The sequence below is a fragment of the Octopus bimaculoides genome, chromosome 21, assembly GCF_001194135.2.
Source record: "Octopus bimaculoides isolate UCB-OBI-ISO-001 chromosome 21, ASM119413v2, whole genome shotgun sequence".
In the NCBI taxonomy this organism is placed as follows: domain Eukaryota; kingdom Metazoa; phylum Mollusca; class Cephalopoda; order Octopoda; family Octopodidae; genus Octopus; species Octopus bimaculoides.
The window spans coordinates 8,186,338-8,202,508 of NC_069001.1; the positions used below are offsets into that span (position 1 = coordinate 8,186,338).

Sequence of the window (16,171 nt, forward strand, 5' to 3'; positions counted from 1 at the left end):
TAGACAGTGAAGAGAAGCCGTCATAAGAAAACTTTCGTTAAAAATAACATGCACACGATTTTTTTTCCTCAATAGAAGTAAATTCCAAAGTAAACGTTTCTAGTAGAGAAGTAGAAGAGAACAGGAGCAAAAATAGGAATATACACGCACGGTAAAATATAGAAACTATAGTGTCGCTTCCCGAAGAATTTTAAAATGTTAGCTTTCCTAAACTTTTTTTCAATCTTGCAAAAACACGAAGATTAAGAATAAACAGAAAAAGTACACAAATATATTTTACACACCTGTCGTATACGTCGGTTTTGTTTTTTTTTCACTTTAAAGGTGGTTATGTTATTTTGTTGGGATATTTCACGAAAAAATATTAATTTTCCTGGAAGTTAAGAAGAATTTAAGTGGACTCTGTTGGAATTTCCGAAAATTGTCCCCCACCCCCATTCCAAAACACTTTCACCGGAAATTTTTCTATATTCGGATTCTACATAGTAAATACTATATGCATAGAAAATTTCATTAAAAAATATTCATTTTTTCTGTAAGTTATGACCTCCCAAAGTCTGGGGGGTAAAACCCTGTAGTTATGCCCTGTTTTGCAAGATTCTTGATGTGAAATCGTGTGTTAAAACCGATATTGCTATATTTCGGGATGGTCATTTTTTTGTTTTCTTGTCAAATAAACACACGCTCTATATATTCGTTCTTCACACGTTTATTATTGTTCTTAATTTATCTTATTTGCATTGTTTGGAAATCTTTCATCACACATCTGTGACCTCTTCAGCGACCCTTTCCATCCACGTGTGTCCTCCTGCTCCACCAGTCCATTCTCAGAGAATGGAAGAGAAGAACAATAATAACTGAGTATTTTGTTGCATCTTTTATCTCTTGAATCAATAGCTTCCTATTAGTTTGCATCCTTGTGGCATATGTTGACAGAACTGTTTCTGTCCTACAGTGCCCCAGGATTCAGTTTTCTCCTCCAGTCTCATCCCCCTATACATTAATGACTTAATTGCAGCCGTATCTAACAATGCCCATTAAATAATACTACCCTTCATTCCTCCCTAATCTTCTGCAACCATGCACTGTCCATGTACAACTTAGACATCACATGCCTTTAAGATCATCCTACAGTGGAGCCATGCCAATTTTGTCAATTTTAGCAGTAAAAAACCTCAAGCACTTCTCCCATTAATAAGACACTATGATACCATGCATCCCCTAAACATGAATGACTCAGTTAGAGCCCCCATAGTCACTCCAACTGTTGGGCCTTGCTATCACTGAGGATCTCTCATGATGATAGTAGATTTTCAACACAGCTAAGACTGTATCCCAAAGACTGCCATTTCTCTTCGGAGCTAGAAAATATTTCACCTCCCAATAAATTTCTAACACCCTACAAAGCACAAATGAGGCCCACAATGGTGTATTGCTCCCATATCCTGGACTGCATCCAAAAGGGGGACATTCTGTAAATAAGTAGATTTCATAAGGCTTGTCTAATATAATTTTTATAACAAACTGAAAAAAAGTTCAGTTGTTCAACTAAAGCCTGATATCTACAGTTTAGTAATATAGGAACATTGTAAAATTTCCAATGCTGAATCTCTACTTTTTAAGCATTTTCTATATCTTACATTGTTTCTTTATCATTTCAGAATATCGAATGATACTGACACCAAAGAATTTTTACTTCAGATGCATCAATAATGTTTATCATCTTTTTAAACTAAAGAAAAATGTTCTACAGAACAGATCTAGTCCAGTTGACACAAATCTATCGTAAAATACTCTGAAATATTTCTTTTGATTGCATCTCTTAATATCTTTCTATTTTACTGTTTGGAATATATCCAAAATGATTTTTACAGAGAAGTTTGCAGCATCCTCTCATATTGACAAAGATAATAATTGATGGAAATATAGTAACAGATAAAGTTATTACTTATAAAATATATATTAGTAATAATATACATGTATAATATATATATATATATATATATATATATTTTGTGAAAGAAGAAAAAAAACTATGTAAAATTAAATATGTGAGATTATAGTTAAATGTAAAACACAGTCTAAAAGGATTGATTTTCTTGATCAGATGCCAAGAGAAATAGGAAAAACATCATACCACTGTGACATCTGTAAAAAATCATTCTCTCAGAAAGGTAATCTCACTACTCACAAACGCATTCACACAGGAGAGAAACCATATCACTGTGATGTCTGTGGCAAATCATTCATTGGAAGTGGTGACTTAACTAAACACAAACGCATTCATACAGGAGAAAAACCATATCACTGTGACATTTGTGGTAAATCATTCTCTGAAGGAAGTATCTTAACTAAACACAAACGGACTCATACAGGAGAAAAACCATATCACTGTGATATTTGTGGTAAATCATTCTCTCAAAATGGTGTCTTAACTAAACACAAACGGACTCATACAGGAGATAAACCATATCACTGTGACATCTGTGGTAAATCATTTCCTCAAAGTGGTGATTTAAGTACTCACAAACGTATTCATACAGGAGAGAAGCCATATCACTGTGATATCTGTGGCAAATCATTTTCTGCAAAGAGTAACTTAATTACTCATAAACGTATTCATACAGGAGAAAAGCCATATCCTTGTAATATCTGTGGTAAAGCATTTTCTCAAACAAGTGAACTAACAACTCACAAACGCATTCATACAGGAGAGAAACCATATCACTGTGATATTTGTGGTATATCATTCTCTCAGATAATTACCTTAACTAACCACAGACACATCCACACTGGAGAGAAGCCATATCACTGTGATATCTGTGGTAAATCATTTTCTACTAAAAGTAACTTAACTACTCACAAACGTATTCATCAGGAGAGAAACTCTATCACTGTGATCTCTGTAGTAAATCATTCTTTGTAATGTTAACATCACTTTTTACAAAAACACTTGCTCAAGAGAAAATATATAAGTATTAATATCTTTAGTAAATCAATCTCTCAAAAGTCTGGTCTAACTACACACATGGAAGAGTAACCATATTAATGTCAAAATTCATTCTATGAATAAAACAATATGACCATCATCTTATTTACAAAGGAATGACTATAAAGCAGTACTTACACCTCATCAGTCATATAGCATGGAAAAAGATATGCTAAATGATGATGATGATGATGATATCTACATTGATGAAATAACTTATCTATATTCTTATGGAAGCATTCTTTTAGAAAAGTCGTGTGTGTATCGGACTTTTTTTCCCTTCTCTGGACCCTTCCTTTCTCCTATTTCTGACAAAGAGCTATGCTCTAAACATTAAAAATCTACTCTTTTTGCCACCTTTAGAGAGTGTCAGTCAATACATTCCATGTGTATGTCCTTTTGTTGTTTTTTATTTACTTTTAATGTTCAATTTGACTAATATATATATATATAAATAATAATAGTAAAAATAACAAGGATTATTACAAAGTAGCATAGCATTACTTTTAATTCCTTTATATATATAGTTATAAAATCTCTAGAAGAGATAGAGAAATGGATCTTAGCTATCACTCCATGGCTGATGTGAGGCAAATAGCTCGTAACTGGCTAGTTCCATGATCCTGTCAGCTGCTGGGGAATAGTAAGCGTTCGCTCCCCCCTGCTAGCGATACACCAGCACAATTCTTTATTTATTGGTCATGGGAAGCTGTGCCATGGCCTTTGCAGAGCTTATGAATGTCATAAGATCAGTTCAGTTAATGATGCTATTGAATAGCTTTAGTCGTAAGTTGCAAGACAAACATTTTAGAAAATTCCAGAAAGCTAGAAAGGAAAAATTATTAGACTTTTGTAGTTAAATTGGAGAGGGTGGGGGTATGGTAGATCTGGTGAATGAGTCAGGAGTGCCTTAAACTAACCAGTTGTGAAGAGAAGAGGCTACTGAAAGGGTGGAGAAAGAAGACATCACATTTGTGGGCCAGGTGAGTGTCTTGATGTCAATCGGTCAAATAGCCTTGTTTAGGATGTCTGTATGCAGCATAATCCCAGTACTTGATTGTGGACTTTACTTGAGATTTGTAGAGGAGTTAATAGTTGATTGGCAGAAGTATTTTCTCTTTGAAGAAGAATGCCAGTTTCTGTGATGCAATCCTTTGTATGTTGGAACACCACCAGTGTTGATAATGAGAGCTCCAGTGTATGTTCCACAATTTGTTGACTAGTCACTAACCCAAGAGTCAAGAGATGAACAGAATATAAGGCCAGGCAGTTTGTGCGACAAGGTTCTTTTTTATTAACTCTGAGTCCCAGATCCACAGCACTTGCTTGTAAGGTCAAGCTTGCCAGATCAATAACATCAAAAGTAGCAAAAGTTTTCAAAAAAATAGCAAATTTAAATAGAAAAGTATTCTTCGTAAGTCAGTTTTAATTCATCTTATTTGATAATTTAATATGATCAGTCACGTAGTTCAGGAAGGTGTCATATCCAGCTGCAACAGAAAAAAAGGTAATACCAGATATGTCAAACTGCTGAATCAGGCTATGAAAATTACAGGAAAAATTGAAGCTTGCTTGATTTGAATGAGAATTAATGTAGATGAATGAAGCTCAGTCAAATGTCTGAGAGAAGTATTGATGCCCTTTATAATGAGGAAACTACAAGAGTACCAGGAGTATGAAGAATGTAGTAAAATAATTTTGTCATTATCATTTTGGTGTTCAGAACATATATTAAAATGAAATTTTGATAGAAGGTTTTGATTTAGATCACTTTAGAATAGAAAATTTCAATCATAGAAGCAGGGGTGGTTTTCTCAGGTGGATTGGAATCAAAAGAGTAAATGATATTTAATACAATTTTTACCTTCAAAGATTAATATTTTGATGTAACAAGCAGTCCAAAATGGAAAGAGATAATGGTGACATACAATCCTCAAAAGTGGTTTAAATATTTATAGTACCAAATTTTTCATAAATTGTCATCTTGTCTCACAATAGTGTAGATACAAAACCTCACATCCTGTTGTCCTAGTGCTTTTTATCACCTTGTCTTCATTGCACCATTCCCTTGTAACATTTTCCATGTATCTACTGGCACACTGAAGCAAGCAATTCTGTTGTTAAATGTGCTGAAATTGCAACCTTCAACTAACAGCAAATGAAGAGAGATTGTATTCATGTCCTTTTAACCTGTCTTTTTTGTGCTTAGTTTTTCATCTCTCTCTCTCTCACACATACACAAAAGTATTTATATATCTATCTATATACCACTAAAACTCTTTGGTTGCTTGCATGCATGCTTGCTTGTAATTTAATACATCTATTAAGTGTGGAGAGAGAAGTATCTGAGACAGGAAGATAGCTTTATCTGAGGTGATAGATAGACAAGTGCAGATGTTTAGCTATAGAGAAGATACATGGTTACCCAACATGATAATAGAATTGGGAAGATAAGATGGTTGTGATGAGGTATCAAAGCAAAAAAATTTAATAAAATTATATAATTTTTACCAACAACAAAATCATTCCATTGATGGGATAAATACATAATAAAAATTTAAACCCTAATGTATATTAGATACAGAATATAAATATGATACCCTACCATGTTATAAGAAAATATTTTCTTTTATGATTTGTGCATTTATTCATAGCATAACTGTAGAAGGAGATCAGCCTTGACTTCTGAAAAGACATTCTTTGTTTACCCAGTGTCAAAATGAATCATTGGAATCATTTCTCCTTTGAGTTTTTTGAAGGAATCATTTTATTAAAAATATCATAATTGTAAGTTATCTCAGCAATGTACAGTTGTGGTCATATAAAATATACTTTGGAACATTGTTATTACACTGTTATATCTTCTTTCCTGAATGAGAACATTTGTTGTTAAGAATCTTTTTATAGAATGCCAATGATATGATTAAGCTTATGTATCAATACATGTAAATGTAGTGAACTTGATTAAAGAATGATGTACCACATATATCAATAGCATGGCTTCTCTCTTGAATGAATGCGTTTGTGTCTAGTCAAGTGATCATTTCGAGAAAATGATTTACCACAGATATCACAGTGATACGGGATCTCTCCTGTATGAATGGGTTTGTGTCGAATGAAGCTAGATATTTGAGAGAATGATTTATCACAGACATCACAGTGATATGGCTTCTCTCCTGTATGAATACGTTTGTGTGTAGTTAAGTGACCAGTTTCAGTGAATGATTTACCACAGATGTCACAGTGATATGGTTTCTCCCCTGTATGAATGCGTCTGTGAGTAATTAAATGACCTTTTTCATAGAATGTTTTATCACATATATCACAACGATATAGTTTCTGTCCTGAATGAATGCGTTTGTGCTTAATTATGTCATAACTTCTAGAGAATGATTTGCCACAAACATCACATTGATATGGTTTCTCTCCTGTATGTATATTTTTATGAGTAGTTAAGTTACTTCTTTGAGAAAATGCTTTACCGCATATTTTACAGTGATATGGCTGCTCTCCTGTATGAATGTATTTGTGAGCAGTTAAGTTTGATTTTAAAGCAAAAGATTTACTACAGATATCACAGTGATATGGTTTCTCTCCTGTGTGAGTGCGTACATGTGTAGTTAAGTGACCACTTACGAAAAATGATTTCCCACAGATATGACAGTGATAGGTCTTTTCTCCTGTATGAATATACTTGTGTTGAGTTAATCTATAACTTCCAGAAAACGATTTTCCACAGATATCACAATGATATGGCTTCTCCCCTGTGTGAATATATTTGTGAGTAGCCAAGTAATTCTTTTGAGTGAATGACTTGTCACATACATCACAGTGATATGGTTTTTCTCCTGTATGAGTGCGTTTATGTTTAGTTAAGCCACCACTTTGAGCAAATGACTTACCACAGATATCACAGTGATAGGGTTTCTCTCCTGTATGAATGTATTTGTGTTTAATTAAATCACCTTTTCCTGAGAATGATTTACTGCAGACATCACAGCCATATGGCCTTTCACCTGTGTGAATACGTTTGTGAGTTGTTAAGTTACTTTTTTGAGAGAATGGCTTTTTACAGACATCACAGTGGTATAATGTTTTTCTTTTCTCTCTCAGCACGTCAGGAAAATCAAATTTTTTGGACTCTATTGTACAGTCAATCTGGTCCTCACATAATTCATTTTCCATAATCTTCTGTAACCTCTCTCTCTCTATATATATATATATATTCAGGATTTTCTTCTTTTTTATATATAACAAATATTTGGCATCCAGCTGTAGAAACTCTGCCAAATCAGACTGGAGCCTGGTGTTGCCATCCGGTTTCACCAGTCCTCAGTCAAATCGTCCAACCCATGCTAGCATGGAAAGCGGACGTTAAACGATGATGATGATGATATTTCCATCAGCTGTTACCATTTATGCCACTCTTATTTGATATCTGAAATGATTGAGAAAATAACTGAAAAGCAGAGATTCAACAGTAGAAACTTTAATACATTATTTTTCTCATAAACTTTCACCTGAAAAATTTAACTCTACTTTTTAATATGTTCTTAAAATTACATCACCTTATGTGATGTCTACATATCTGCAGACTACATCCACACCTTTACTTTTTACTTTTTAAAATTTCATCAGACAACCTTGTGTAAAGTGAACATATTTCCAGACCAAACCTCCATATTCTATAACACATATGTTAACCCTTTCGTTACTGTATTTATTTTGAGATGTTCTGCGTTTCTTTCAATTACTTTAAATATAACAAAGAATTTAGTAAAATAACTTAGTTTTCATTCAGCTAGTGTTAGGAATAAAATTTGTGACTAAGGTTTGGTGGAAGATTTTAATTCGAAACTTATGAAAACAAGACATTTGTACTCAGAGCCAGAGCCAGTTTCAGCTGGGTTAGTAACGAAAAAGTTAAACTAAAGAAAAACAGTTGATGAAATTCTTTTCTCTCCAGAAACATCATTCATCATTGCTCAGTTACTCAGCTTAAAAATAAGTCTTGGAGCCGATTTGTTCAACTAGACTAAAACAGTTCGAGGTGGTGCCCCAGCATGGCCGCAGTCAAATGATATCGATATTGACAAGTGAAATTAGTAAAATTAAATTTGGTGGGGATTAATCTGGAATTTTACGTAAACAAAATATTCTATTTCAACTGATAGAAGATACATATGTATTTTCCCACCAACTTATAATACAACATGCTTATTTATCACGTATTGATTTTCAGTTCATAGAAAATCAACAAAAGAAAAAAAGAAGAAAAAAACACTCAGGATAAAAACCAACTTTTTAAAAATAAATTTACATTAATGTTTGTCAAGGTTCCGTTTACATATTCTTCATCTGGACCCAATTTATTATTGAGTTTCTACTAACATAATTATGAAACACCTGCAAACTAACGGAATGAATATCTATTCACAAACAACTGTGAAGAATAAAGATTCTCCTTTTCTCTGGCCATTAAATAATTTTCTGTAGAGCTTTGGAATAAGATATCCGATACCTCATGAGAAAGGAGAAGGATATTCATTATTTTAGAATTACTGTATTTCTCACAAAGGAAATTGGCATTCCTTCGATATAACTCGAGAATTGAAGACAATAACAACTCTAGAAAAAGATATTTCCTCGTCGTGACTTAGGTGTACAGAATAAGACTTCCACTGAAGTAAGCTCCATGTATGATATAACTTGTATTAAATATGTGGTCATCATGGAACTTTCCGACCGTGACGGCCACTGGATAAAAGGAAACAAGGTTACGGAAGTGGTAGGCAAAAGATATTTAAAAAAGGGCATAACTACAGAGGCATATTGAAGTTTTTCGAAAATAATTGTTTTCAGAATTAATCTCGTTGAAAGAGAACGTTAAAGTAAATCTTAATCAACTTACCTTTCACAGGTGTAAACAGTGAATATAGCGGGTTGTATCTTTCACCAAGCTATGAAAAATTCGAATCTTGTCAAAACTATGCAACGAAGCAAATTTCATATCTTTCGCCGCAGTTTCGATACAAAATATATAAATAGGAGAGAAAGTGAGAAATAGATGAAAAGAATAATGATGAAATGGTAAAGAAATATATAGAGACTTAATATGAATATGATGATCGGAAGATAACCAGAGATGTTATCCATCCGATCTCCACCACCCCGCCCTCATGTTCACGTCCGTTTTTCTTTGTTTACGTATGTTGGTCGAATTCAATGCCTTATCATTTTCGTCGTGGAGTTCAGTCTCCAGAGATTAATCTTCACTATTTCTTTCCGTGTCTTCTTTGACTTCCATGTTATATAGGAACGGTGGAGGCGCAATGGCCCAGTGGTTAGGGCAGCGGATTCGCGGTTTCGATTCCCAGACCGGGCACTGTGAGTGTTTATTGAGCGAAAACACCTAAAGCTCCACGAGGCTCCGGCAGGGGATGGTGGCGAACCCTGCTGTACTCTTTCACCACAACTTTCTCTCACTCTTACTTCCTGTTTCTGTTGTGTCTGTAATTCAAAGGGCCAGCCTTGTCACACTGTGTTCACGCTGAATATCCCCGAGAACTACGTTAAGAGTACACGTGTCTGTGGAGTGCTTAGCCACTTGCATATTAATTTCACGAGCAGGCTGTTCCGTTGATCGGATCAACTGGAACCCTCGACGTCGTAAGCGACGGAGTGCCAACAGCTATATAGCTTTTCTTTATGCTTGCACCAAATATTCTCTTTTGCATTCTACATCTAATTTCTCTTCCTATCTAAATTACCCTGTCTACCATACTGCTGTTAACTTGAAAGGTTGGCTCGCAATAGATTCTCTCTCCCACGCATTCTTCACACTAAGTGTACACATACACACGCATTAACCACATGGTTGCAAAGCCACGTAACTTTACAATGTACCTTATAAAAATATATTTTAATAACTAGGCATTCAGTGCCAAGAAATACCCCTTACTTCAATTCTTGTGGGCCCTCCATAAATCATAAGTGCAACCAAATTAAACTTGTCTTAACTAGAATACTACAACTGCTGCACCTTGTTCAAATAATTAGTAAGGAAATAGACACCAGTACAATATAACCTCTAACCACATATATACTATTTCTTTTCACTGCTTCTTGTGGCTCTGCTAAAATTATTTCTGCTCAATGCATATAGCTCTACTGGTGACATCACCCCATGAAACTCCTTACTCAATCATTTTCTATCCCTGAACTGTTATTTATGTAAGCCCTTCACTTCCTATAAAGTACAGAACATTGATGACTTTTCTCCACTGCTCTCAACTCTGGACTGCCATTTCTACTTCTCTCCAGTTGGATCTTTGCTTTTTTTTCTGCACAGCACCATGTTTCCCTGAGGAAAGACCTTTCTCTCCCAAATCTTGATGGTTTTTGTATGTATGCCCTTCCTGACACCAACCCCCACCTGTTTCCAAGCAAGGTAAAAAAACTCTATCGATCCAAGGAGACAACACACACACACACAGATATGGCTCCTGTGTGGTTAAGAAGTTTGCTTTGCAACCTCCTGGTTATGGTTTCAGTCACTGTGTGGCACTTTGGCCAAGTGTCTTCTACTACAGTCTTAGTTCTGACCAAAACATTGCCAGTGAATTTGGTATATGAAGACTGAAAGGAACCTGGCATATACAGATATCTTCGTGTGTATGTGCAGGAGTCCATGACGTTTTGTCTTGGCATTGTGTGCAAGTTGTAAACAAGCATCACCGTCATACAAGGTGTTGTTTCACTTACAATCTTCCATGAGAACACCATCAGTGAGTGCACTGTTTGTGTTCGGAATACTAAAGGAAATATTACCTTGCTAAGAAGCAGGTGATGTTTGGTGACAGGGAGAGTATCCAACCATAGAAAGACTACTTCCACAAATTTGATCTGATCCATGTAAGCATGGAAAAGAGTTTGTTGAAATGACAATGATAGATAGACAGCTAAATTTATGAATCATCTTACCATCTTTGATTTACATTAAGAGTATCCCAATACATAAGAGACGTTATGCTCACAACACTGGCTTATCCTCTTTCGCCATTGCTCTGTAATCACCTGCTCGATCTGTAGAAAAGGTGTAGGTAGAAACTCCACAAGATGTACCTGGTGTAATCTTTGGACACATAAGAGGTGCAGCAATATCAAAGGAAGGTTAATTGGGAAGATAGTGTTTGTGTGTGGAAGATGCACAGGTACAATAAACACTGAAGATGTACAGAAAGCAGATTCCATCACATGCTGGGTAGGAAAACTAGAAGTGATTGACAGCTTCCGTTACCTAGGTGACCAAGTCAGTAGTGGGAAGTGGTTGCTCTGAGAGTGTAGCTGCTAGAATAAGAATAGCCTGAGCAAAGTTCAGAGGGATCCTACCTCTGCTGCTAACAAAAGGCCTCTTGCTCAGAGTGAGAGGTAGACTGTATGATGCACGTGTGTGAACAGCCATGCTACATGGCAGTGAAACATGCGCTGTGACTGCTGAGGACGTGTAGGCTTGAAAGAAATGAAGCTAGTATGCTCTGCTGGATGTGTAATGTCAGTGTGCATACGACAGTGTAAGCACCTGAGAGAAAAGTTGGACACAAGAAGCATCAGATGTGGTGTGCAAGAGAGACGACTGCGCTGGTATGGTCACATGTTGCGTATTGATGAGGACAGCTGTGTGGAGAAGTGGCACACCCTAACAGTAGAATTCTATATTTCTAACCCAGTTCTATCAGAACTTGATCAAATTTTTAATCCTGTTACAATATCGTATTTTTCTTTTCTTTAAATATTCTTTATTGTAACAGAAATATTTTCTACTCAATCAAGGAACGCTGTTGATGAACAATTATATTTTAGAAAAATTTTACAAGTACAGATGCCCTTGAAATTAATGACGCTTCATCATTAACTATACACATAATTTTTGTCAATTTTACAGAAAATGTCATTTCTTGATAATTCAGTAATGAGCTCAGAAACACTATAATAAGAGTTTTAATTTTTTTTTTATCATTTAATATATTTACAATTGATTAGAATTTAATTCAAAATATTCTTACACTTTGTTTTGTAATGAAAGTTTACAGAGGTTTTTTTCTTCAATCAACATTGAAGTTACATACTTTCACCATTCAAAAGAAATATGAAAAGATTTCAAAGATTCCCAATTGCAGGATTCACACAATGAGAAAAACCCAGTTTCTGTTTTCTTGTGTTTTTAGTAAATGTTGCACATAAATATTGTTCAGCATTCCAATAACTGGACCAATAAAATTTTAAATTTACATTTATGAAAGAAATCTGTTCTATCATAACTGAAAACACATTTTCAGATGTTTCATGATGTGAAGCATTGGAACTTCGTTACTTCATTAAAGAACCAATCTTTCACACTTTTATGATATTGCATTCTGAGGGTCTTATATTATAAGAAAATAATATTTAAATAGAGTAAAATCCAGAATCCAAGAAAAATGTTGATGACCTGGGCCAACAAAAATCTGTGAGAAAATAGGTAAGGTTTGGTTGTTGTGAGGAGTGTAGCATGTTTCATGGCTTTGGCCCTTCATGTAAGTGCAAGGAAAAGAAGAGAAAATAATTGAGCCTGAAGAATTAATTTGGTAGGCTGAAGAATAGCCAAGCAAGAGGGATGATATAAATAGGTGAGAAATCAAGGTAGGGAGCTGGTGAAGGAAATGGATCGAAAAGTTGGTCTGTAAGGTAAACACATCACTCAAACAACCACAAAAAGAGATATGGTTAAAGTGATTGGCTAAAATTAAGTGTGGACAGAACCAAAAACAGGAAGGTAACTAAGCACAGAACAACACATTACAAGCATGGTACACAACAGATGTCATTTAACTGGATTTTCTCTTGTATGAATATACATGTGTCTAGTTAAGTGTCCACTTTGTGAGAATGAATTATCACAGATATCACAGTGATATGGTTTCTCTCCTGTATGAACACGTATGTGAGTAGTTAAGTGATAATTTTGAGAGAATGATTTACCACATATATCACAGTGGTATTGTTTCTCTCCTGTATGAATATATCTGTGAGTAGTTAAGGAATTTCCATGAGAGAAGGATTTATCACAGATATCGCAGTGAAATGGTTTTTCTCCAGTATGAATGCGTTTGTGAGTAGTTAAAAGAATTTTTTGGCAGAAAGATTTACCACAGATATCACAGTTGTACGGCTTCACTTCTGTATGAATATGTCTGTGTTTAGTTAAATCACTGCTTCCAGAGAATGATTTACCACAGATATCACAATGGTAAGGAGTTTCTCCTGTATGAATGCGTTTGTGAATAGTTAAATTATATGGGGCAGAGAAAGATTTATCACAGATATCACAGTGATATGGTTTCTCTCCAGTATGAATGCGTATGTGTGTAGTTAAGTGATGATTTCGAGAAAATGATTTACCACAGATGTGACAATGGTATGGTTTCTCCCCTGTATGAATGCGTTTGTGAATAGTGAGGTTACATTTTTGAGAGAAGGATTTTTTGCAGACTTCACATTTGTGTACTTTTTTCCCTATTTCTTTTGGCATCTCATTAGAAAAAATTATTCCTTTTGGACTCTCTTTTACATTTAAACTTGTATTCACATAATTCATTTTCCATAATTTTTCTTCTCTCACCACAATATATGGATATTTTCCTTGTGTTTTTATACTTTATTTTAACAATTTCTTCTGCTATAGTTCGATCAACTGTGACTTCTATCAATAATTTCTTTGTAAATTTATGTAAGTTGAATTAGAATACAGATTCATCTTCTACACATTCCAAACAGTGAAACAGAAATTTTGCTGCTAATCTCACAGCAATTTCTTCATATCTTTATAAACACGGAGTTATATCTGTTCTATGTGATTTTTTTTTCTTTAAAAGATGAAAAATGATGATGGACCTGAAATAAAAGAGAAACCATTTAAAATATGAAGTATACACAAAAATAAGAGATTCAAACACTGATAAATTATAGAAATAAACCTTTACATGAATAATTAAATTTTACATTCAAAGCTGTTCTAAATATTACAACATACAACTGAATGGACAGACTACATATTTTCATATTACATTTACTCCTCCTGATAATACTGATTTCAAATTTTGGGCACAAGGCCAGCAATTTCGGGGGAGGAGGTAAACCGATTACATTGACCCAGTGTTCAACTGGTACTTATTTTATCAACCCTGGCAGTATTTGAACTCAGATTGTTAAGTCGGAAGAAATGTTGCTATGCATTTTGTCTGGTGTGATAACGATTCTGCCAGCTCCCTGCTTTCTGATAATGTAATATTATGTGTTAAACAAAATTGTGGACAAAAATAATCTTCTCTATCCAGAAGCATAATTTCTTGATGTAATTGTTATTTAACCCAGGCCAGTTCCAATACAAATTGTTTTCAGGGTACTATGAATTTCATGAGAATGAATTTTAAGTTGGAAAGTGTCAGGTAGTATTAGTGATTCCCAATAATCAATGTAAACATGTCTGGCCATGGGAATATATTACCTTGCTTGGAAACACGTGAGCATTAGCAGCAGGAAGGGCAACTGGCTGTAGAAAATCAATAAACTTCGTCTGATCCATGCAAGCATGGAAAAGTAGACATTAAACATAAACATGAAAGACTGACATATTAAAAAAGATCTTTCGGCAAATTATCAAAACCAAATAACTCAAGTAAGAAGTATTCAATAAGCGACATCATTGTCTAGATCTCGCTGTTCAACAAAACTCCTTCAGAAAATTCTCCAGACAAAAATGAGTATTCAAGCAAAACCATTCTATTGTAGAATAAAAGTTGTGATTACTCGATCTTTTACTTTTTGGTGTGTGTGTAATTAGTTTTGTTTTAGTTCGTTTTTCTTCATATGCATATTTTAAAACTATCTTTAAAGTACTTGCAGTTCGCATATGGAAATGTTAAAAAAAAAGAACCATATGCTTAACAAGAACTGTAGTTTGGGACACAATGTATTAAGAATAGCGAAATGGATAAATGTTTAATATCTTATGAGGGCAAGTAGCGAAAGTATTAGAATTATTTACCTATGTTCGATTGAAATTTACAGTTTATGTGTTAGAAGATAATTGATGACTAAGGTATTAAAATGATATGAAATGCAAACCAACAAGTTAAATAAACGATCGATTAGTTAGATGGATAGATATTGAACTGATTAATAATAAAGGAGTGCAATTGAACCAGCGTGTGTGTTATTATTATTATTGGCGTAATAACTCTCCCTAGATTCAGCAAAATTCGTTTCAACACACGAATTCACATTCAGTCTTGCAAACCAAATACAAAAACGAAGCAAGCTATCTCTTTTGTGGATATTAAAATTTAGAAAATCATGAAAATTGAATGGAGTGTCGTCGACGGGAAAAACGAAACAATGAAAATAAGAAGGTGAGATTATTACTTTTGCAAAATTTCTTCTTTACTTTCTTTACTTCATCTCATTGAGCAAATGAAAACAAATAGCTGTAATGTCGAATGACACGAATAGAGTACAGGTGTTTATATTAAATAATAATACTTACAAAAATTAACGAGGAAAAGTCACAATATGTCTAAGTAGGTCAGAATTGAAGTCAGAGTAGACAATGTCAGCTTCAAGAAAGCTTGTAGATTTCACAACACATATTGACTTACATCTTTCGATTCAACATAATAAAGAACGCAGTAGCTATGTCTTTACACAATTAATTACCAATCATCTACACTTAATTCGATGTCGATGTTAACTGGAGCTGACAAGGTGGTGCACTAGATGCTATTCAAACAATAACATGGAAATGGACAATTATTTGTAAATTTTTAAGTGTCAGGGGAAGTAACTCTATCTTCTTTTTTTTTTTTAAATCTTTAAGCTTATCCTTGAGTTTCTATTTCATGAAAATATTTTATCTTTCACTTGTTTCACTCATTAGACTGATGCCATGCTGGAGCACAGCCCTTGAAGAGTTTAGTCGAACAAGTCGATTGCAGTACTTTTTTTTTTCTAAGCTTGGTACTTATTCAATCTGCGGTGGAGGTAAAGAATACGCACACCACCCGTTTTCAGCGTAACAAAAATCCCTAACCCTAAATACCGGGTGTGCGTATTGTTTACCTTCGCCCAATCTGCTCTCGTTTTGCT

General features: G+C 34.4%; 3 protein-coding genes across 5 annotated transcripts in view; 1 reads left to right on the forward strand and 2 right to left on the reverse strand.

The window, feature by feature from the left end:
- The window catches only part of LOC106879301 (zinc finger protein OZF), a 13,465-nt gene extending 10,114 nt beyond the window's left edge, over positions 1 to 3,351 (forward strand). Inside the window, exon 3 of the mRNA XM_052975370.1 lies at positions 2,175 to 3,351. Coding sequence (XP_052831330.1) covers positions 2,175 to 2,926 — 752 coding nt within the window. The 3' untranslated portion in view covers positions 2,927 to 3,351. The remainder of the gene's footprint in view (positions 1 to 2,174) is intronic.
- Positions 3,352 to 4,258: 907 nt separating this feature from the next.
- On the reverse strand, positions 4,259 to 9,558 carry LOC106879299 (zinc finger protein 85). Of its 2 annotated transcripts, XR_008266443.1 has the most exons (3): positions 8,901 to 9,558; positions 5,595 to 7,427; positions 4,259 to 4,479 (listed from the first exon to the last, which is right to left on the reverse strand). XR_008266443.1 is itself a non-coding variant. In XM_052975369.1 (2 exons), the coding sequence occupies exon 2, from the start codon at positions 7,172 to 7,174 to the stop codon at positions 5,978 to 5,980; it is 1,197 nt and encodes a 398-aa protein (XP_052831329.1). In that variant the 5' UTR covers positions 7,175 to 7,427; positions 8,901 to 9,558; the 3' UTR covers positions 4,259 to 5,977. The 2 variants fall into 2 exon arrangements, 1 of the variants encoding a protein (XP_052831329.1); XM_052975369.1 differs by having other exon boundaries at positions 4,259 to 7,427.
- A 2,422-nt stretch (positions 9,559 to 11,980) lies between these two features.
- On the reverse strand, positions 11,981 to 16,102 carry LOC106879302 (zinc finger protein 492). 2 transcript variants are annotated; one of them, XM_014928806.2, is made up of 2 exons: positions 15,573 to 16,102; positions 11,981 to 13,921 (listed from the first exon to the last, which is right to left on the reverse strand). In XM_014928806.2, the coding sequence occupies exon 2, from the start codon at positions 13,623 to 13,625 to the stop codon at positions 12,852 to 12,854; it is 774 nt and encodes a 257-aa protein (XP_014784292.1). In that variant the 5' UTR covers positions 13,626 to 13,921; positions 15,573 to 16,102; the 3' UTR covers positions 11,981 to 12,851. The 2 variants fall into 2 exon arrangements, with proteins under 2 accessions (XP_014784292.1, XP_052831424.1); XM_052975464.1 differs by lacking the exon at positions 15,573 to 16,102 and adding an exon at positions 15,452 to 15,524.
- Positions 16,103 to 16,171: the final 69 nt, after the last annotated feature.